The following is a 23,132-nucleotide window of genomic DNA, read 5'->3' on the forward strand; positions in this document are numbered from 1 at the left end:
TCTCTTATTCTTCACCTCTTGGTCAATTGATACTGTTTTTGGCAGTCAACTTTCTTGGCTTACTTCTATTACTAGTTGTAGCCTAGGCATGTGACTGCTGCAGTGTCTTTACTGGCAAGTGCTCCCTCTATATGATGGTGCGCAGACTTTAGAAGGAATGAATGGGCTGGGGAGGTGGAGGGTGCATGCTGTACTCTTAGCACCCATTTGCAAAGCTGGTGGTGTACAGTGGTGAGCAACAAAATAACATGTTATTGTGTGAGATTGTATGACAAGATTGTCTCTCTGCTTTTCTGATTCCCAAAGTAGGTAAGTTCCCAGCAGTAGCCAGGCCCTATCCATAGAACTCCTGGTTACTGTATATGACTAACAGCATCAATGGGTTTTTTGGGAAAAGCTAGCCATTCAGATCAATCCCTCTACACTGGATTTAAACCCCGTTAATAACCTTGGGTTCCTTTTAAGGTTAGGATGGCAATCGCCACCCTTACAATTGGAGTGCCACACTCTAGTGTTTGTGGCCATGTTCCTCTCTCTGTAGTGGAGAGAATGAAGGTTTGGGTGGTAGACTTCTACTTTTTCTGAGCTGCCTTTTATTTTCTCAGTGTTTTATTATTTTAGGTTTATACCTGTATTTCACTTGCTTAGCACAGGCCTGTAATCCTAGTGCCAAGAAGGCTGAGACAGGGGGCTGGAGAGATGGCTCAGAGGTTAAGAGCACTGACTGCTCTTCCAGAGGTCCTGAGTTCAATTCCCAGCAACCACATGGTGGCTCACAACCATCTACAATTCAATCTGGTGACCTCTTCTGGCATGTAGGCAGAACACTGTATATGTAATAAATAAATAAATCTTAAAAAAAAAAAAGGCTGAGACAGAATTGAGTTTGAGAGTACCCTGGGCTAAGAAGGCTTGTTTCAGAAACCCAAAGAAATAATGACATTTTGTGAGAACACGTGATGGGGATGGATGAATGTGTTCATGTATACATGAAGGATGGCAACTCAGTGCTGGAGCTAAAGGTGTATACCAACACCACCCAGTTCTGGACACTTGTTCTTAAACTTCTCAAATTATGCCCCCACACCCAGGGTTTCTCTGTGTAACCCTGACTGTCCTGGAACTCACTTTGAACTCAGAGATACGCCTGTCTTTGCCTCTCCAGTGCTGGGATTAGAGGACTGTGCTATCACACTCAAATTACAACAATTTCTAGTCTTTTGCAGAGCAACAATTTTATAAAAGATGTTTTAAAATTTGCATTATTTATTCATTCATTCAATAGTGCTGGGTGGGCTTGCTTATTGCTTGGTAAGTGCTCTACCACTGAGTGACATCCTTACTCCCCCGCCTCCTCCACTGGGCGAACAAGGAGTGTGAAGTCAACGCCCATTAGCAGAGCACATTTGCATAGACTGCTCTATGGTATTCGGGCACACCATTCTGAGGGCTCCCTGCTATCTGAGTTATGGGAACAGCAACTATGAGTGAGTACCTAAGTGGAGAAGGCTAACTACTAACTACTAATAGTACTAACTACTTCAGGTCACAACCCAGTAAGCCAAGAAAAGTAGGTTGTATACAGGGATTTAGGAGACAGTGAAAGGCAGTATTCTTGGTCTGAAAGACCTGGTGGCAGGGTCACCGAATGCTTTCTGTCACTGCAGTCTTCTAACCAGACAAGACAGGAGGTAAAAGGCAGTCAAGAGAACTAATTGTTAAGAGCTTTGGGAAATTTATTTGCATGTTTTCTTGCCTCAACCTGCAAACAGTTGGATCACATCATACGTGGGCATGCACGCTCAGGAAACAGCAAGCAAACACTTCACTATCATCTTAAATGAAGCAGGAAGATAAAGCAGCTTACACAGACTTAAAGTGAGACGTAGGGATACTTGTACCATCACTCTCTTCTTATGGACCATCAAGGACTGATTACATACAGGTCATCAGCATATGGAAATATAAAATACACTACTTTTTTTCCTTTTAGAGAAAAAAATACCACTGATTGAGATTTGGAAACTTATCAAGAATGCTTTTATGACATAGAAAACAAAAATATATTTCTCTTTATAAGTTAAGCAGACTGATGTTCATGAATGAATTTTTAGGACTACATTGCATTGGATGGTGTAAACATCCAAACACACTCTACTTCTATCAGGAAGTATCTGAGTAAGAATGGCCACAACACTCAATGTTTTACATTTATGCTGCATTCTATCAGACTCAAACTACACTGTTTTCCTGCAATTATGACTTACTGTAATCTCAATGAATTTCTCAAGGACCATTCAATACATTTATACTACTCCAGCAATTACCATGCTATCCAGAAAGCAAGTAAACAGTTTATTAAGAATTAAGTGAGGGCATGGAATGTGATACAAATAAGACACTCAGATGGGCAGAAAAGCACTACACACACACACACACACACAAATTAAATTTCACTTCAGAACAACAACAAAAAAAATCACAAGGCAAAAGAAAAAGCAATTCCATCATTATAAAGTAAAATATTTCATGCAAAGCACTAAACCACACCCCCAAACTCCCAGCTCCCAGTTAACATTGCCATGCTAGCACATTAATCACAGTGGAAAACAACACAAATATGCAGTGGGTCAGAGGAAGTAACATAGATCATAACTAGACCATGATTTTATATGAGAAACAATTCCAGATCCATGAATAGAGTAATATAGGTCAAACTTTGAGAAGTATGCAAATATAAACTCCATTAATTCATTTCATTATCTTTTACCTATAAAATCCAGCTTTTATAAAATTTGGCATGCTCCTTTTATGTTTCAAGAAATGATTTTAGGATTGTATTTGTAATTAATAGAGAGCTGTATAAAACCATGTCCAGGTCAGGATTTTTTGACCTCTTAAACATCATAGGAACAACTCCAGAAATACATTTCTCTTAACTCATAGGACAATAAATTTGATTTTCGAGCAATTATATATACAAGTTTCTATAAAGGACCAGTTAATTAAGAGACAAATAAATGCCACACAAAGATAAGGTGTTACAGTGAAGAGGATGTCCTCATTTACAAAGACTTAGGTGGATAAAAACCTCCCCTCGACTTCTCTGTGGACTGCAGGAAGGTAGGCCTCTGTGTAAGATGGTGAGCACAGGGCTTACATTAGAGAACAGTCTGAGTGGCCTTTCATGGAAAGTCATTTCTTCCACAGCTGCCATACTGAACATAAGCCTGTGATGGCATATTTCTAACTAGGCAGATACACTCACATTTATGGTTCTGGGTTGTGTTTACTCATGATAAATAGACTTGGCTATAAATATAACCATAAGATCATGAAAAAATTAAAAAGAAAAGTACCCACTCCCACTTGTTATTCACCCTTTTTAGACTTAAGGTAATTAGAACTGATTGGGAATTGTCCAGGATTGCCTTTCCCCTGTCTGAAACTTAACTTCTACTTACATTCCATGATCAGAGCACTCGGTGTTCAGAAGCCAGGGTCAAGCCTCTTGAAAACTTGGGGGAGTTTGCTTGCTCTGATGCCCATAACATCAGAAAGCTTTCTGAGGCAAGAACCAGAGGTTGAGGCCATCGAGGACACTTCTTTAGCCATCAGCCCCCACAACTTCACACCAGAGCTCTATGGAATGTGTGCCTTGTAGATACAAAGGCACCACAAATTAAATTCCAAGAGTATTCATAAAACTCTTAAATGAGAAAGAAATGCTTCCATCAGCAAATTGAATTTGATAAATCATTGTTTCCCCACTAAGTCTCCACCAGCAACCGAGCAGCCTCTGGAATCAAATGTAGCGATCACTCAGGCGATGACAGATGAAACACAGATGAGCAACACATATGAAAATACTCTGTAACTGCTGCAGCTCTAGAACAGTTTATAGTACAAAGCAATGTAAATAAATATTGGGCTAGTACAAAAGCTCTTATTTACATTTTACAAATGAAACTGTATTCAGTGTAAATGCTGTGTTTTAAAGAACACAGTACTGATTAGTAAAATGAGTTCTGTTGAGGGCATTACCATTTTTGTGAGAATCAATACACAACGTATAAAAGATTCAAGTTAACTGTTTATAATTTAGTACAGATAAACCCAGTTGAACCTGGAATGGCATCTGTTAAAGTGCTGAAAAACAGGAAATACTTAGAAACACTGTACATTATTAAAGCTTTATCAAGTCAGAATGTTAAGCTTCTTTCACATTTTTATCGTTTTTGCCACAGGCCTGTGGTCAGGATGAATTTTCCAGCCAAGGAGTGAAACTTAAGAGGCCATCAGCTGCTTCGGGACATTAGGTTTGGTGGAACTGGTTTCAGCCATCAACCATACCTTCAGGCCTTACAATCTGGTAAGTAATTAAATATTCAGGGTAAGCCTGGAAAAGAAAGATTAGTTCAAATGTTGGTGTGCTTTAATGCATGTTAAGGTGTCCTTGCATACGCATTCTAAACCTTGAAGAGTTCTGCAAACCAGAACTATCTGGAGATTTTCCTGTAAATATTCCCACCCTGGGACTCTAATGCTTGGATTCTCATCAGAGGCAGGTCTAGGGTGAGATTTAAGTCCATTTGTCTGCTGTCAGTAACTGTGGGAATTCTGCCATCAACACTGACTCTATACCTGCTTTTCATTAGGTCTTTGTCACTGATAGCAATAAAGAATTAATCATTGCTACATTGTACAGAAAAAAAAAAAGGGAAGAAGAACCAGTAATGATTGATAAACTCTGAATAGGTTAGATAGATATACCAATGGTCCTTTTTTAATTTTGAGAATCTACACCAATCATTTTGTTTGTAAATTTCTAAGCCTGAAATTACCACTCACCACTCCCCGCCCTGTATCCATTTAAGGCAACATGCCCTGTCCATGTAAGAGCCACACACTGTTGAAGACAAACAAAGTGGAGTGAGTACCTGTTCTCCTCTGTAAATCACATACTCAGCTAACGCTAGGCCATTCACACTGGGCCGGCCAGTGACTGAGTGATGGCCGGGAGGAGAGTGTGCCATTTTCATTGCACTGAACTGCAGGAAAGACTTTCCTAAAGTCACTCGGCAAAAGAGCAGTTGCCTACAACATGAAAAGGAAAAATTTACTCTAAAAACAGATTGCACACACAAACCCAGAACAGTAAAGTTTTGTTAATAACCATTTCCAGACAAGCAATAAGTATTATGTTCTAACAACAGCTTAGGGGAAGTCAGAGAACATTGCTTATTAGTAATAATCATAACATAGAAGACAAATCAATTTACAGAATTTAAAATTCTTTAGTCCCCTAAACAGTATAGATTTGTGACCCAAAACAGAAATAATGATAATTTATACCCAGAAGGGACTTTCCAATATAATACATAAGCGTAAACTTAGAAGAAAAATAATAGCAGTAAGAATAAAACAAGCTGGGCCTAGTGAATACTAGCACTCAGGAGGCAGAGGCAGGAGGTTTGAAGGCAGCCTGTGTTACATAGTGAGTTCTAAGACAGCCTGGGATAGAGTGAGATTGTCTCTGTCTCTGTCTTGAGTTAAACATGTTAAGTGCTTAGAATCATGCTGGCTTATTTAGATTCTCCAGTAATTATTAGTTATTATTTTAACTTGTGAGGAGACAAAGTTTAATCTGGATCCTTCACTGTCAGATATGCTTTGTCCTCCAGGTTTCTTAAATCCATTGTTAGTTCTCATCTAATTATTCCCAAGATAAGTAATAAGAATCTCTCACCTGTGGCAAATGTAACACGATCTGTCTTTGTGAATTGGACATCCAGTGCCGCCTCCAATTCCATACACATACTGATTGCTTTTGGAAGAGTTTTCAGCAAAATAAATCCCAGCTCCAAACATGCCACCTATGTATGCATGCCTTTCATCAAAGCCCTTATGGATAATTGCATTCACAAAAGGAGACCCTAAAATACAAAAAGACGGGCAACAACAACTTAGAAAGCAAAACTAATGCTGCTGGGAAGTTAACTTTTCTAAGGAACGGGGATGAAACCCAGGACTGTGCATGTCAGTCAAGCACTGAGCTATACACCCAGACCTGAATGTTAAATTCTTTTTGTTTGTTTGTTTATTAAGAGTACAGGCTGATCTTCCAGAGGCCCTGAGTTCAATTCCCAGCAACTGGTAGCTCACAACCATCTGTAATGAGATTTGGTTCCTTCTTCTAACCTTAACCCTAACCCTGCAGGTGTATAAATAAAAGGTACAAACAATGCATGTATATTTACAAAAATGTTCATTGTAAGGCACATTATCACAAAAGAAACTGAAAGTATGAACACAAATGTTATCTTTATTAAGAAGGCATAAATAAAGCTGGGCGTTGGTGGTGCACGCCTTTTTTTTTTTTTTTTTTGGTTTTTCGAGACAGGGTTTCTCTGTATTGTTTTGGAGCCTGTCCTGGAACTCGCTCAGTAGACCAGGCTTGGTCTCGAACTCACAGAGATTCACCGGGTAGTGGTGGCGCATGCCTTTAATCCCAGCACTTAAGAGGCAGGAGAATCTCTGTGAGTTGGAGGCCAGCCTGGTCTACAGAGTGAGCTCCAGGGCAGGCTCCAAAACAATACAGAGAAACCCCCGAAAAACAAAACAAAACAAAAAACCAAGAGAAGACATAAATAAGTTGCTGGACAGTGGTGATACATGCACTTGGCAGGCAGATCTCAGGGAGTTTGAGGCCAGCCTGGTCTATATAGTGAGTTCTAGGATAGCCAGGGCTACATAGAAAAAAAGACAATAATGACAATGACGATGAAAGCTCCAATCTCACAGAGAGGACAGGTGAGAACTTACCATGAAATAACATTCTTTCATTTGCATGGTTATGGTTTTCTTCAGAAACTTCTTTTCTCCGGTGTGTGTATCTTTCCCACAATTTCTTGTTACAAACCTTCTGAATCTAAAATCCAAAAACAAAAAAATAAGTCAGCACTAAGTCGCCACTGAAATCCCTCAGACATGCTAAATTTTGTACAGAAGAGAAAGAACACAGCACCCTGCTTTCCTGACTATCAGACTCAAAATAAACAAACAAGGGGGCTGGAGAGATGACTCAGTGGTTAAGAGCACTGATTGTTGCCGGGCGGTGGTGGCGCACACCTTTAATCCTAGCACTTGGGAGGCAGAGGCAGGCGGATCTCTGTGAATTCGAGAACAGCCTGGTCTATAAGAGCTAGTTCCAGGACAGCCCCCAAAGCCACAGAGAAACCCTGTCTTAAATCCCTCCCCCACAAAATAAAAACAAAACAAAAACCACACAACAAGAGCACTGACTGCTCTTTCAGAGGACCTGGATTCAATTCCCAGCACCCAGATGGCAACTCACAACTGTCTGTAATTCCAGTTCCAGGGGACCTAACACCCATGGCAAAGCACCAATGCATATAAAATAAAATTAATAAAAAAACATTACCAAGATTTGAAATAGCCACCCACCACACATTATCCCTACCTTCCTTCCTATCACTTCCTATCCCTTCCAGTTCCTACTACAGTATTTCTATGGTCAAATGGACATTTCCAGCACTACATACTTCAGCTTCTGTGGTCCCTAAGAGCACACATCAGAGCTGATTTTAGTATTAGGGGGAAAAAAAAATCAAAATACTGGTAATAGATGTAATCAAGGACCACACATGGCACCAACTGACCTTATTCATGTATAAAATAGAACAAAATTAAAATCATTTTAGCGCTCTCTCTCTCTCTCTCTCTCTCTCTCTCACTCACTCAAATGTTGTATTGAAACACCTTTAAGGAGGAGGAAACAGCATGTTTTTCGATTTGAACCAGCTTCTCCTGGTTTCCTGTTTCGCACACCTTAAATGAGTGCTCCTTTCCCTGAATAATCTGATTGTAGCAGATACAATCAAGCAAACCAACTAAACTTTAGTGTTGCATTCAGTTCGGGGCATACTGACACTGTTCGGTAAGTTTTTTATTTATTCATCTGTTTCAAGATAGGATTTCTTTGGGTAGTCCTGGTTGTCATGGAACTTGCTCTGTAGACCAGGCTGGCCTCAAACTAGAGATCAGCCTCTGTCTGCCTCCCAAGTGCTGACATTGAAGCCATGTCAAAGATCACTATGTTCTTATCAAAACTACTTGAGGCTTTGGGCTGTGGAAAGTAAGTCTTGGGAAACTTTATTTTTACTCGTTTGTTACCTTGAGAATATTGTATCTGTTGAAGATGCCACCTGCATGACCTCCATCTCTGTGCTCTCGGACAGTACTTTGCATCTGGTGAAAAGAATTTAAAACAAGAATTAGTTTTGCCATTCTGACTTGTGGAACATGGTTTTGATTAATTTGATCCTAGTTTTTTGTTTTTTGGAGACAGGATTTCTCTGTGGCTTTGGAGGCTGTCCTGGAACTCACTCTTGTAGACCAGGCTGGTCTCGAACTCACAGATATCTGCCTGCTTCTGCTTCCTGAGCGCTCGGATTAAAGGCGTGTGCCACCACTGCCTGACCCTGATCCTAGTTTTTGAGATTTCAAGATAGGTTTTAATATTTTTCTTGAAAGGACATAAATTCTATAAACTCGTGAGTACTATCTTTTTCTTCTTCTGAGACAGGTTTTCTCTGTGTAGTTTTGGCTGTTCTGAAACTCACTCTATAGATCAGGCTGGCCTTGAACTCAGACATGTGCCTGCCCCTGCCTCTTGAGGGTTGGGATTACCATGAGTACTATGTTCTAGAAATGACTACTAAGCATCTTGAAAACATATTTATAGGTGAAAAGTTATATAATGTAAACTAAGATAAAATATGCTAACCATAAAAGGAATGGTCTATTTGTGCTGTTAGACTAATAAAGCACAATATATATTTTCTTGGGAGTATGATCTTTAGAACTAAATCTCACTCAGTTTTCTATCTGTGCTTAATTCAAACAGATGAGGCACATGGACATGATAGTATAAAGAAGACTCTTCAGCAGGGTGTGATAGCATACACATTTAATCTAAGCACTGGGAAATCAGAGGTAGATGGATCTCTGAGTTTAAGGCCAGCTTGGTCTAGAGAGTGAAAACCAGGACAGCTAAGGCTACATATTGCTTTGAAAAAAAAAATCACAAAGGAGGCTAACTCTTCAAGGTTTCAGTGGACTGAAGAAATCTTTAAAAAGAAACCAGAGATTCCTTACTTTGTAATTGCCTTCATAAAAATTTCAAATGACAGAGATCTTCTCCAACAGAATTCTGGTTCCACATTAATTGAAGTAGTTAGTGATTCAAGTATCTAAAACTAAGGTTAATTAAGAAATTTATTGTAAGCCGGGTGGTGGTGGTGGTGGTGGCGGCGGCGGCGGCGGCGGCGGCGGCGCACGCCTTTAATCCCAGCACTCTGGAGGCAGAGGCAGGCGGATCGCTGTGAGTTCAAGGCTGGGCTGGACCGACAGCCTCCAAAACGATACAGAGAAACCCTGTCTCGTAAAAACAAAACAAAACAAAAAAAAACAAAAACAAAACGAAAACAAAACAAAAAAGAAATTCATTGTAGTGGGCTGGAGAGATGGCTGATTGGTTAAGAGCAGTGACTGCTCTTCCAGGACCCAGGTTCAAGTCTCAGCACCTATATGGTATCTCACAACTGTCTGTAACTCCATGATCTGACACCTTCACACAAACATACATGTAGGCCAAACACCCATGCAACATAAAAATAAAAATTAAAAAAGAAAAAAAGAGTGGGGGAAAAAACCAAATGCATTGTAAATACTTCCAAATTCTCCAGGGTGTGAAAAGAGGGACAAAAACCCAACCCAAAACAAACAAACAAACAAACAAAAAAGGACAGCAATTGAATCAACAACACGAATGGTTAGATCCATATTATCCATTTTCTTAAGCGTGATGAACATACCTCTTCCTCCACAGATTGAAATTCTTTATCATCAGGAGACAGATCTATGAGAATTGTTCCACTACCAGAGTTGTTTAGAGTTAAATATGGATTAAGACCTATGAAATAAAATTTAGAAGTAAAAACTGCCAATAAAACAATCCAACCTAACCACCCAAAACAACACATGATTTATTCAACACTACCATTTCCCCAAAATCTTAATTTCATAATAATTTAGATTTATAGGTATGCAGAAAGTGCAGACAGGTACAGAACTTACTAATATAGGCTTCATTTGGACTGCACTAGTTTTTTCTACCAATGACCTTTTTCTTTTACTGGATCAAAACCATGATAGCATGTTATATTCAATGCACCTATATACAGAGTCCAGAAGTCAGCATCAGATTCCTCAGAGGTTGTTAATTGCTATGTGTGTTCTGAGATCTGAACTCTGGTTCTCATAATCGGGCAACAAGTGCTCACTAAGCCACTTCGGTAGCTCTCCCTCTGCACACTAAATTTTTAAGACTCATTTTATTTTGCGAGTATACTTGTCTGCATGTATGTATATGTACCACATGAATGCCTTAAGAGGCCCAGGAAGGACCTGCTGGAGCTAGAATTATAGAGAGCTGCAAGCAAGTAGCTATGTGGGTACAGGACCTGAACCCTCATCTTCTGTAAAATCATTACACCACTCTTACCTGCTGAGCCATCTCTCCAGCCCCTCAAGTACACCCCTGCCCACTTCCTGGAATTCGCTTTGTAGACCAGGCTGGCCTCAAACTCACAGGAATCCGCCTGCCTCTGCCTCCTGCACTCTAGGATTAAAGATGTGGGCCACCACGTCCAGTTTAAGTGACTATTTTTTTTAAAGATTTATTTATTTTTATGTGCATTGGTGTTTTGCCTGTGTGTATGTCTGTGTGAGGGCGTCATGTTCCCTGGAACAGTTGAGAGCTGCCATGTGGGTGCTGGGAATTGAGCCTGCGTCCTCTAGAAGAGCAGCAATGCTCTCAAACCCTGAGTTATTATTTCCCCAGCCCCCTTAAGTAACTATTTTTTAACCTGACAGGTTAGAGTGGTTTTAGGGACTATTTATAAAAATCCCCTTTCCCTTTTCTTTTATTGCTAATGAGCTTATAAACACTTTCTTTTCAAATTACTCACGTTAGTAGCTGTTCAGCCTTTTATTTTAATAAAATAATCCTTTTACTTTCTGTAACTACGAGGGAGAATTATGATAGAGACTTGAACAGCCTCAGGCAATTAAGAACTATTCTTTTAGTTCATGAAGTTTGCTACCTGACTACTTCTACAATTAATTTGCCATGCTTCCTATTTTTATTTAAAAATTTCTATGTATATGAGTGTTTTGCCTCCATATGTGTCTGTGCACCATGTCATGCTTGGTGTCTGCAGAGGATGAGGGTGTTGGGTCTCTTGAACTGGATGGACAGTTAGTTGTGAGCCACTATGCCAGTGCTGGGAACTGAACACAGGTCCTCTGGAGGGGCAGCCAGTGTTGAGTCATCTCTCTAGACCCTTGTCAAGGCAGACTGCAGAGACTTAATTATGCCTGTACAAGTATGGGGCCCATATGGAGACTATTCTACAGAATACTAAGATGGCCAGGTACAGTGACACACCCTTATAGTCCCAGCAAGCAGGAAGGTAAGAGGATTCCTTGAGTTTGGGGTCAGCCCAGTGAAACTCTGCCTCAGAAAAACAGAACAACACAAAACAAAAATGATATCCCCATGAAAGTCAAAAACCAAACCTCCCCAAACCAAAAAAAGCACCCTTCCTCCAAGAAGACTATGACAAACACTTGATTTAGTGACCTGTAACCCAGTACTGAAAGGTCAGAAAAGGCTTTCAGTCACCAAGAGCAGACCGTCAGAGGACCTTACAGACAGCAACCAATTCAGTTTTGCAAGACGGCAACTTTATGAAGAACAGTGACTTTGACATTAGACAAGAACAGCCACTGTGCCTTAAGACAAGTTTCTCCATCATGGAAAAAATAAAAAAAGGTTCCCATTCAACTATAGTGAACATATCGGAGTCACAAGAAGTCCTAAGTAGCACTGAGGTACTTTCTTCTGCTACCTGGAGACAGTAGATCTATTTTTATCACTGAATGCAGCGCTAACAATTAAGAAAGCACCTACCTGGACAAACACTACTGCTTTTTGTTTTTACTCAGCTCTTTCCTAAAACCAGGTGTCTAGTACAACTGCTGGCACACAGGCTAGGTACCCCAGTATCCTATCATAGGTGGAAAGACATTATTAGTTTAGCAGTCACGCTGGCAGGTCTTATTCTATGTAGTCCTGAAACTTGTTAGGCAGATTAGGCTGGCCTCAAATGCACAGATCCTCCTGCCTCTGTCTCCTCTAAGTGCTGGGACTAAGGACATGAGGGAGTTGTGGGTTTTTCTTTCATTTGACATGTTGTCATTATACTAGTCACAGCCCAGAATAACTTCATATTTTAAATACTGAGACCCAGTTTCTCCAGGGTTAAAGGATTTCTTAGTGTAAATGACCTCAACTTTGAGTGGTCTTTGTTTTTTCTTCTTCTTCCAAGAAGTGAACGCAGGTGCTGGAGAGCTGGCTTGGTGTTTAAGAGCACTGTCCACTCATTCTACCAGGACCTGGTTCCCAGAACCCACAGGCAATGGCTAACAACTGTATGTACCTGCTGTTCCAGAGTACCTGGCACCCTCTTCTGGCTTCCTTTGGGACTCACACATACATACAAAATAAAAATATCCAATCCCATCCTGGACAGCACATATTCTTCCCCTCTAAAAATCCTATTCATTTTTGTAAATAGAAATTGTTCTTCTGGGGGGAGGGCACGGGAGGAGGGGATGCAAAGGGAGAGGGACCTGGAACTGACTTGTGAAGCAACCTTGTTTCTTATCTAAATTTAAACTGGAAAATAAAAAAAAAAAAAGAAATTGTTCTTCAATCCTAGTTGTATAGTCTTTATTTTAAGATGTTTTAAATTTCCTGTTCCCCCTTGCTCTCTCTACTTTACTCTCCCCCTAACCCTGTTTTTCCTGGTTTTTTTTTTTTTTTGGTTTGTTTGTTTTTTCAAGATAGGGTTTTTCTATGTAGCCCTGACTGTCCTAGAATTCACTCTGTACACTAGAATGGCCTCAAATTCAGAGATCCGCCCGCCAGACTCTGTCGTCCAAGTGCTGGAATTAAAGGTGTGTGCCAACACCTCCCAGCTCCCTTTCTGTTTTATATAACACACATTCCCTTTACCCCTCCTGTTCTTCCCCTTCTTTACACTCCCTTTCTACTTCCATGCACACTTTTAAATCTGGGTTCCACATGAGAGAAAAATGCTATTTATCCAAGTCTGGCTTATTTTCATTTAACTTAATGACCTTTAAAGAGAGCTATTTACTGAAAATATCATAATTTCATCCACTACAGCTGAATAGAATTGTGTACATGTACCACATTCTTCTATATACGTTCATCTGATGATGGACATCTAAGCTGGCTCCTTTTCCTAGTTCTTGTGAATTGTGTAGCTATAAACATCAATATGTAACTATCTCTGTGGTATGCTGGTTTAGAGTCCTTTAAATATATACTCAGGGGCAGTAATGTTGGATCACAATTTTATTTAGTTTTACTATATCCTTAGTAGCTGCACTAGCTTATGTTCCTGTCAGTGATGTGTGTGCATCAGAGTAAATCACCATCTTAATTTAGTGGTAAAGTAAAAAATGTGGTTTTGACTCAAAATAATTCACTTTTTTTTTTTTTACCTAGTTCTGATACAGACACATGTTAACACCTGTTGAGTGATGTAATTTGCATTTTCCTTCAGCTAAAACATTATGAAAATCTTCCCTTTTTTGGTTTTTCGAGACAGGGTTTCTCTGGAGGCTGTCTAGAACTAGCTCTTGTAGACCAGACCATCGTCGAACTCACAGAGATCTGCCTGCCTCTGCCTCCTGAGTGCTGGGATTAAAGGTGTGCGCCATCACCCCCCCCATCATTCCTTTTTAAAAAAGATTTTTTACTTTTATTTTATGTGCACTGCATGTATGCCTGTGTAAGCGTGCCAGATCCTCTAGAACTGGAGTTATAGATAGTTGTGAGTTGCCATGTGGGTGCTGGGAATTGAACCTGGGTCCTCTGGAATAACAGTCAGTTCTCTTAACCACCGAGTCATCTCTCCAGACCCCAAAACATTATGTATCTTACTGTCTAATACCTAATCATTACCTAGCATGGTAACCTAAGAAAGACACACCCATGTTCCAGATCTTCTAAAATTATAACACTTTAGAGCTAGAGTAACTTCATTCATTATACCTTCTCATTTCCCAGGAACTAAAAAATTCTAAAATTTCTGCACAGGTCAAGAAATTTTACTTTGGGTCATATAATTAACATTAGTAGTGTCAGGAAGTTCTAACTATCAGTAGAGGCCTTATTTGTGTTCAAAACCCTATTAATGGTCTCCTTACTAAAGAGTCTGTCATAGACTTCTAAAATGTTAGACAGAGGCTATCTTTATATAAACAGCTAACTGTCAACCAAGTATCAAAATGAAATACCTTGTTGTCCAGAAATCAGTCTTTCAACCCCTTTAATTAACTTGTGTCGATGTCCATAAGCATTGATCCCAATCTCTTTTAGCTCCTTGTGCCCCATCTCAACTAGCACATCCAAGGTGATCTTATGAAAGAGAATGAAATATTCAGAATGCTTGCTCATTTGGTAGACACTTATATATTCTCATAACAATCATTTATTTCACATTTTTATTAAGCTATATATTTTATGTATATGAATGTTTTGCATGTTTGTGCATGCATTACCCTTGACAGCCACAAGAGGGCACCACCACACACAACTGGAGTTACAGTTGATAGGAATCAAACCCAGGACTCCTTGACAGCTTCATTTCTTATTATTTTGAATAGTTTAGATAGGAAAATAAATCATTTGTTAAATTCAAAAAGTTGGAGCAAAATATGTTGAGTCATAGATGTTATTTTAAATTTCATCTTTCCACTGTATCTTCTCATCATTGGTCTATATCTAAGCCTTTACACAGTGCCTTGAAGCATGGTTCCTCCAGGATGTAGACTATGCTAAGCGGTGCCTCTGCATCACTGTTCAAACTCTTACCTAAAATAAATCATTTCTGCTTCATGAAATTGAAGCCATTAATCCTGTTTCATTTATACAACTTCTACAAAGCCACTCCTAATAAGTCCAGCTAACAATTATCCTTTCCATCTTTAAATTTACTAAAATCTTTGTCAGACTGGAACTTTTCATGCTTTTGCTCTGGCTGCATAACAAGACTACAGGTCACTGCAGGTTCAAACCTACAGTAATTATAATTTCTAACAATCACACCAGCAGTGACAATAAAATAAGAACAGGTAGGGCTAGAGAGACAGCTCGTTTAGAGTACTTGTTGCTCTTTCAGAGGACTACTGGGGTTCAGTTTCCAGTACCACATGGTGACTTTCAAGCATCCATAATTCCAGTTCCAGGGGATCTGACACCCTCTTCCTACCTCCATGGGCACCAAGCATGCATGTGGCATACATACATGCAAGCAAAACACTCATACGCATTAAGTAAATCTTATTTTTTTTGTTGTTGTTTAAGTAAATCTTAAAAAGGATAAGTACATGTATTCTGATGGAATACTTTAAACTGGGCTACTCAGACAGAAAAGCTCAAATATACAACTGGCATATTCACATTTCTGTCCATGGTACATAGCAGAATGTCAGGCTTTAGAGTGGATAATGATTGAAATACCAGAACTGAAAACAGCTCAAAGATAACTTAATTCAAGGACTGAATACGGTAACCATGTTATTAAGGAGGATGTTCTATTACTACATATCAATTTTTAGATATCATGAACTAAGTGAGACTCCAAAATTAAGCCAAATCAGGAAGTGACCGATTTCCAGTCTCTTAACACTTTCAGAGAGGCAGACACTTGTACATAGTACATTTAGCATGCAGAACGCTCTATAAAAACATTTCCCAATAGCTTATAAGGTTTAAGTAAATTTCAAGCATTTTCCAGAGTTTGAGTTTCTATGAAACACTAAACCAAACAATACAATTCATTTACTCACCTGTTCTCGTTCAAATATATCCATTAAGTGCTCAAGCCCAAGATTCCTTATGAACTGAGTTATACTAAAATCCAGTCCTGGGTCTAGGAGGAAAAAGTCCCAAACAAAATTTCACATCAGAATAATGTATAGCAACACTGTAAATATAAAAGTTCTGTTGTGCAAGAACAGAATATGTGTGAAGAATGTATCAAAGAAGCAAAAAACCAACAGCCACTTATGACATACCAAAATCTAAAACTAACAACAAGAATTCTATAAACTTTTTTTTTGAGGGGGGGTTGGTCTCACTGTATAGCCCTAGCTAGCCTGGAATGCACTATGTAGAGCAGGCTGGCCTTAAACTCAGAAATCCACTTGTCTGGGTGTGTGTCATCATGATCAGCTTAAACAGTTAAGCAGTGGGCTTTCTCAAGTTTAAACATTTCTCATTTTATTTTCATTTAAAATTTTAATTTTAGCCTCATCTTTTATCTTTAAAATAAATTAAAAACCAGCCTTCTGCTGGGCAGTGGTGACGCACACCTTTAACCCCAGCACTCAGGAGGCAAAAGCAGACAGATCTCTGTGAGTTCGAGACTAGCCTGGTCTACAAAGTGAGTTCCAGGCCAGGCTCCAAAAGCTACACAGAGAAACCCTGTCTTGAAAAATAAAACAAGAGCCGGGTGGTGGTGGCGCACGCCTTTAATCCCAGCACTCGGGAGGCAGAGGCAGGCGGATCTCTGTGAGTTCGAGGCTGGGCTGGACCGACAGCCTCCAAAACAATACAGAGAAACCCTGTCTCGTAAAAACCAAAATTTATTAAGAAAAGTTTTATGATATTGTATAGAGTGAGATGAATTTGACTAGTAAAAATTGACATCTAAAGGATGGGTGAGGGCTGGGGAGATGACTTAGTGGGTAAAGTAAAGGTACCTGCTGTGCAAACATGGCAACCTGAATTCAATACCTGGAGCCCACTTAAAGGGGAAGGAAAGAACCCACTTTTTAAAGTTGTCCTCTGATCTCCACACACACAAATCAAGGCACGAGTTTGCACACACACATGCACACACACATAAAAGCAAACAATAAACAAACAAACAATAGGTCAGTAGTACCACGTTCACCAACTTTCAACTTGAATAGAATTTCTACAGGAATTCTATTTACATTATTAATAGAAGAAAATTAAATATGAATACTTTCAGGCTATTTTAGTTTATTTCATATAAAGAGTTGTATTTAAGATTTAAAGGATTTGTATTTCCTACCACTCTAAATGACAAACATGGAGCTACAATGAGCTATAATTTTTACAGAATTTCTCACCTTCTTTTCTTTCCAAACTGGCAGCACCTTCTGTTGTACTTGAACTAACTACTGAGGACAGTTCAGAAAAACTCCCAGATAAGTTGTCAAGACTGCTGGCTGCAGAGAGGCTTGAAGGGCTGGATGGACCTGAAGACAGCGCATCTGCGGTGGCCCCAGGGCTTCTCCCACCATTGAGCACTTGAGGTTTGTAGCAAGAGGGCAGAGCAGAAGGGGGCATGGCTGCTGTCAAGAGAGCGCTGACATCATCTGCCTAGAACACATTTCAAGGAGGTGAAATCTGTCATAAACAAGGTTTACAATTCTCCTATGCCTAATAAAAATAGGACTGCAAACTTAGCAAACTCACATTGGGTCTATTATCATACAACACTGAGAAATACTAGAAAATTTTAAGAGTGAAATAAACAGGTTGATACCTAGCTAACTAAAGACAAAACATAATTCAAAACACTCTTCCAGGTCACACATAATTAAACAAACAAACAAACAAAAAACTGATTTTGGGAAACTGTTTACTACTCAAAACTGAGAAAACCTTATTTGTCTTTTTTTGTAAAATATAACTTTAATCAAACTGCTAAGAAGCAAAAGTCTTTAAATTCAGTGCTATATCCACTTCACTAATCACATACAATTTTTACCATTCTAAAATAATAAACTAAGTAACGGGCTGGAGAGATGGTCCAGTGGTAAGGTAGCTGCCAGTAAGCCTCATGACCTGAGTTTGATCCCTGGTACCCACATGGTGTAATGAGAGAATGGACTCCCACAAGTTATCCTTTGACATCTACAGGTATACTGAAGCACATTTGGGCCCCCTCTCCTCAATAAACAATTAAAAAATAATATATAAAACGATGCTAAAAATCATCAACAGGGATGCTTTCTTGGTTAGTCACTTATCATGTCCACACCCTTACCTTTTTCTTCCTCTTCAATTTGTGCATCTCTTGACCTTACAGTTTGTATATAGTATTTATTTATCTATAAAAAAGACCATTTATTGGGTACATTTTGGTACCTGAAACTATCTACAGGCTTTAGATAGCATGACAATGCTTATTTCCATTAACCAGATATATTTCATCCCTTACAGATGGTGCTTCTAAACTATACAGGATAATGAGGCAGCTAGAGGACTGTAACTTTGCATGGTAGAGCTGGAGCAGTAAGCTGGGCCTGTTTCAGTCTAAAGTTCACGGATGCTTTCCCTCCCTCAAACACCATCTTTAAAATTTGACTTTGTGGGTATGTGTATAATTTGTATGTGTGCATGAGCGCATAAACCCATGCATGTGAAGGTTAGGACTCCTGGGTGTTAGTCCACGCTTTTGGCTATGTTTGAGATGGTCTCATTAGCACTGTGATGCCAGGTTAGCTGGCCTATCTCTCACACATGTTCAAACATGTATCCAGATTTTATGTTGGTTCTGGAGATTCAAACTCCGGTTCTCACACCTGTGCAACAAGTTCTTCCCTCAGTGATCCATCTCCCTAGGCCCTATGCATTCTCTAGAGTCTTTTATTTTCCTTGCCATTAATTATATCGATGTTTGGGTGTAATGAATTCTAAATGCTTACTTCTTAATCAGTTTGGAACCAAAGAGACATTTCCAAGAAATCCTTGCACACACATGGCTTGGGAACATCTCTTTAAATCTGAATGCAGCCAAACAGTTTCCTGGTCAATTGGTTGGAACAATCTCTCTCCATATAAGACACGTTTTTCCCATTTCAAAACATTTCTTACATTGTGTGGTGGAACATGCCTGTAATCCCAGAACACTTAGAAGGCAGGCAAAAGATTGGCTCAGTAGTTAAGAACATTTGTTTGATTCGGTTTCCAGGCACCCACACCAAATGGTTTACAACCTCCTGTAACTCCAGTCCCAGAGGATCATAAACACATAGACACACATACATATGCATAAAAATAAATCAACCTTGAAAAAAAAAACCAAAAACACAAAAACTTCAAGGCCAGCTTGATAAACACCAAGTTCCAGGCCAGCCAGGACTACATAAAAGATCCTGTCTCAAAGATCCCTGGAGGACCCGGCATTGGTGGCGCATGCCTTTAATCCCAGCACTCGGGAGGCAAAGGCAGGCGGATCTCTGTGAGTTTGAGGCCAGGCTGGACCGACAGCCTCCAAAACAGAGAAACCCTGTCTCGTAAAACCAAAAAAAAAAAAAAAAAAAAGATCCCTGGAGGACAAAATTTTCCTTCCTTCTATTTTACTGCTCTGGTAAATGACCTCAATGGCAAAGGTAAGAAAGTACTCCTGTTCTAGTGACTGACACAGACTTGGGAGTACAAAGGAGGCTCCTACATGAATGCCCATGGAAAAAGATTGGAAAAAAAAACATTTTTTATAAACCTTAAAAAAAAAAGTTTAAGCATCCACTTTATTTATTTTGTGCACATGTATGTGTATGGGTGCATGTCTGCCAAGGTGTACATGTGGAGATCAGAAGACAACTTGTGGGAGGCAGTTCTTTCTTCTACCAGGTGGGTCCTGGGATTAAACTCAGATGTTAGGTCTGACAGCAAGCGCCTTTACCAGCTTGGTCTGGTCTTCAGTCTATAATATCATGTACTACAACAGTATTTACAGAGGGCCCAGGCCTGTTTTGTTTCCCAACTACTGTTATTTTCCCCACATCCAAAGTACTTAGTATATACATAGTAACTGACTACTAACTTATCTACTTATCCCAACACCAAAGGATTCCTAAATTTAAATTTGGGCTAAAACCATATTCACTATGCAGACATTTTATGCATGTCATGTGAACTTTCTGAGTTTTCAAAGAGCCCATCACTTACTGAAACTAAATCTAAAGGTGTTTGTCCTTCTTGATTTTTAAGAGTAGGATCAGCTCCATGGGCCAACAATAAAGCACAAAGCTGTGTCCGTCCCTTTTGGGCTGCTTCATGTAACGGTGTGAAAGCCCATTTGTCCGTGGCATTGACACACGCATTGTACTTTATCAGTAAAGCTGCTACGTCTACATGCTGTAAAAGAAAATATTCCTGTTACAGTTGGAAACGTTTTATGGCATTTTACTTTTTAAAAAACTGGCTCTGGCAGGGTGTTGGTAGCGCATGCCTTTAATTCCAGCACTCGGGAGGCAGAGGCAGGCGGATCTCTGTGAGTTTGAGATCAGCCTGGTCTACAGAATGAGTTCCAGGACAACCTCAAAAGCAATACAGAGAAACTCTGTCTTGAAAAACAAAACAAAAACAAACAAAAAAAAAGCACAAAAACAAAACAAAACAAAAAAAAAAGAAGAAGAAAGAAAGAAACTGGTTCTGAGTGGGTGTGGAAGCACACACATTTGACCCTAGCACTTGGGAGGCAGGTAGATCTCTGTGAGTTTGAGGCCAGCCTGGTCTACATGGTGAGTTCTAGGACAGCCAGTGCTATGTAGAAAGTTCCTGTCTCAAAACAAAACAAAATAAAACAAAACCTGGTTTTGTACCTACTTTCTGATTCTCAAACTTATTCCGGAAATGAAATGTAAAGCTATTTCTTCTCAGCATTGTAACTTATGGGTAGTTGCTTAAGAATTACAGTTCAGAATCTGACATAGGAAAATAAACTAAAAAGCAGCTTCAATGATTTCTAACTAATTCTTGTGTTATAACTGGTTAATATAAATTTACAAACTAGCAGCCTTCTCAGTTATTCTAACTAGACCACTGGCAATGGTCAATGCTGACCCAAATCTTCAGGGTTATTGGAAATCTGTAACAATGTATCTGAATCTTTAAAACAATTTCTATGAAATCTACGGAGTTTTCTGGACACACATACACAAATCAGCATTTCATCAAAAATAAGAAACAGGTGCCAAGGATACTACAATGAATGACAAATATATTGCCATGTCACACAACTTGCCTGTAACAGATTAAGAACTAAAACTTCTATGTTATTTAAGTTCCTATTTAATTCTTTGTGAAATAAGTCACACCAAATTCCATGTAAACTGTGATACTGATATTCACTTTGAAAAATTACATGAATTTTTAAAGGTAACTCAGAAGAACTTACCCCGTATGATGCTGCATTATGTAAAGGAATGAGCCCTCCTTTGTCTTGGGCATTCACATCAGCTCCATGTTGCAATAAATACTCTGCAACTTCCAAATTATTGTAACCAGCTAATTCAGGAAAGAAGTAACATTACTTTCAGTTATAAATGTAGAAAAATCACAGTTACCCATATAGCTATATGTTTTTAAACAGATATTACTAAATTTTATATAAATCTGAAATTATTAGTATTTTATCTTGTGGTCTAAAATGTTAGAGGCTTTTGGTTTCATAGGCCCAGCAAATTACAGAAAGATCTTCCTCTATCCATTTAAAACTTCCCTATGTCCCAACAGTAGGATCTCTATAACACAGGACAACAGGATATCAAGAGGAGCCCAATGAGAGCCCATTATGGATGGTGTGGCAGAAACCAGAGGCCTTGAGCCAGATCAATGACTAGTGGCAATGAACACTTGCCAGGAAAGATGAATGGACTAAAGGGAAACTGTGTGTCTCAATTGGCCACATTACAGCTTCCATTAGCACTTTTTCCCCACCAAAGGCCCTGCCTTCACGGTTGTTACATACAACGTCCCAAGCTCAGGTGTGTGATCCAAGGGCTAAAAATCACAGGCACTCAATCATCTAGCTGCACAGCAGGAGGCATCCTTCCTCAGGAGGTTGTAGAAATGCTTCAGCCTGAGGAGAATGCTTAGGAGACAAATGCTAGAGTGACCTCAGCACTATTTTTTTTTTTAAGTTGGGTGTGGTGGTGCGCTCTTTTTAAGATTTATTTATTTATTACGTATACAGATACATGTAGGCCAGAAGAGGGCACCAGATCTCATTATGAACTCAGGACCCCAGGAAGAGCAGCCAGTGCTCTTAACTGCTGAGCCATCTCTCCAGCATGACCTCAGCACTATTAAGACCAAAGGGGAAAACTCAGTACTCTGAAGCACAACATAACCTGTATCATGTCAGCTAAATCAGAGTTTTCTTATGGCAAAGTATCTCAGTCATAGATGAAGTAAATTTGTCATTTTTCCCAATATAAAAATAATGATAATGGTTTTAAATGTTTCATCATGTCTACTAATACACATATCAGTCATCTCTTTGAAATATATAAAGCATTAACATTGTCACAAGGTATAGTATTTGTGTGTATATGTGGGTGAGGGTGGAAGTCAGAGGTAAATACAGTATTTTCCCCTATTGCTCTCTGCCCCTGCCTCCCAAGACATGGCTTCTCCATGTAGCCCGGCTGTCCCAGAACTGTTTAGATCAGGTTGGCTTGTAACTCAGAGATCCATCTCCCCCCTTTGCCTCCCAAGGACAGGGATTAAAGGCCTGTACTACCAGGCCCAACAATTTTCTACTGAAAAACAGCAACAACAAAAACAAAAACCTGCCGTATACTATTTATTGTCTGTGCATGCTTGTAGTGTACACCACAAGTCAGAAAACTTGTGGGAGTCACTCTCTCCTTTTACTATGTGGGTCCTAGACATGGAATTCAGTTTGTCAAGCTTCTGTGATAAATGCCTTTACCCACTGAGGCTCCTCAAAGATCCCCCACCTGACTATTTGAGCACAGTCTCTCACTGAGCTTTCATAATTCATTAGTAGGTCATTACTGGGGAGTAGGAGGTCCAAAGAAGGACCTGCCACACACCAATAGTTGGGGTTGATGAGATGGCTCAGTGGGTTAGGGTACTTGCTGCCAGGCATGATAATCTA

General features: G+C 39.5%; 1 protein-coding gene across 3 annotated transcripts in view; it reads right to left on the reverse strand.

Moving 5' to 3' along the window:
• Positions 1–1,718: 1,718 nt before the first annotated feature.
• Positions 1,719–23,132, reverse strand: part of Tnks2 (tankyrase 2) — a 57,298-nt gene continuing 35,884 nt past the window's right edge. For 2 of the 3 annotated variants that reach the window (XM_040745088.1, XM_040745082.1), the window contains 11 exons: positions 21,405–21,514; positions 20,174–20,362; positions 17,344–17,596; positions 16,033–16,115; positions 14,479–14,599; positions 9,900–9,997; positions 8,197–8,271; positions 6,826–6,931; positions 5,750–5,936; positions 4,941–5,097; positions 1,719–4,399 (listed from right to left, as the gene is read on the reverse strand). In XM_040745088.1, the coding sequence (XP_040601022.1) occupies positions 4,337–4,399; positions 4,941–5,097; positions 5,750–5,936; positions 6,826–6,931; positions 8,197–8,271; positions 9,900–9,997; positions 14,479–14,599; positions 16,033–16,115; positions 17,344–17,596; positions 20,174–20,362; positions 21,405–21,514 (1,442 nt within the window). In that variant the 3' untranslated portion in view covers positions 1,719–4,336. The remainder of the gene's footprint in view (positions 4,400–4,940; positions 5,098–5,749; positions 5,937–6,825; positions 6,932–8,196; positions 8,272–9,899; positions 9,998–14,478; positions 14,600–16,032; positions 16,116–17,343; positions 17,597–20,173; positions 20,363–21,404; positions 21,515–23,132) is intronic. The other variant, XM_040745089.1, reaches the window with a different exon arrangement.

The sequence above is a fragment of the Mesocricetus auratus genome, unplaced genomic scaffold (assembly GCF_017639785.1).
Source record: "Mesocricetus auratus isolate SY011 unplaced genomic scaffold, BCM_Maur_2.0 Super-Scaffold_4256, whole genome shotgun sequence".
NCBI classification, from domain to species: Eukaryota; Metazoa; Chordata; class Mammalia; order Rodentia; family Cricetidae; genus Mesocricetus; species Mesocricetus auratus.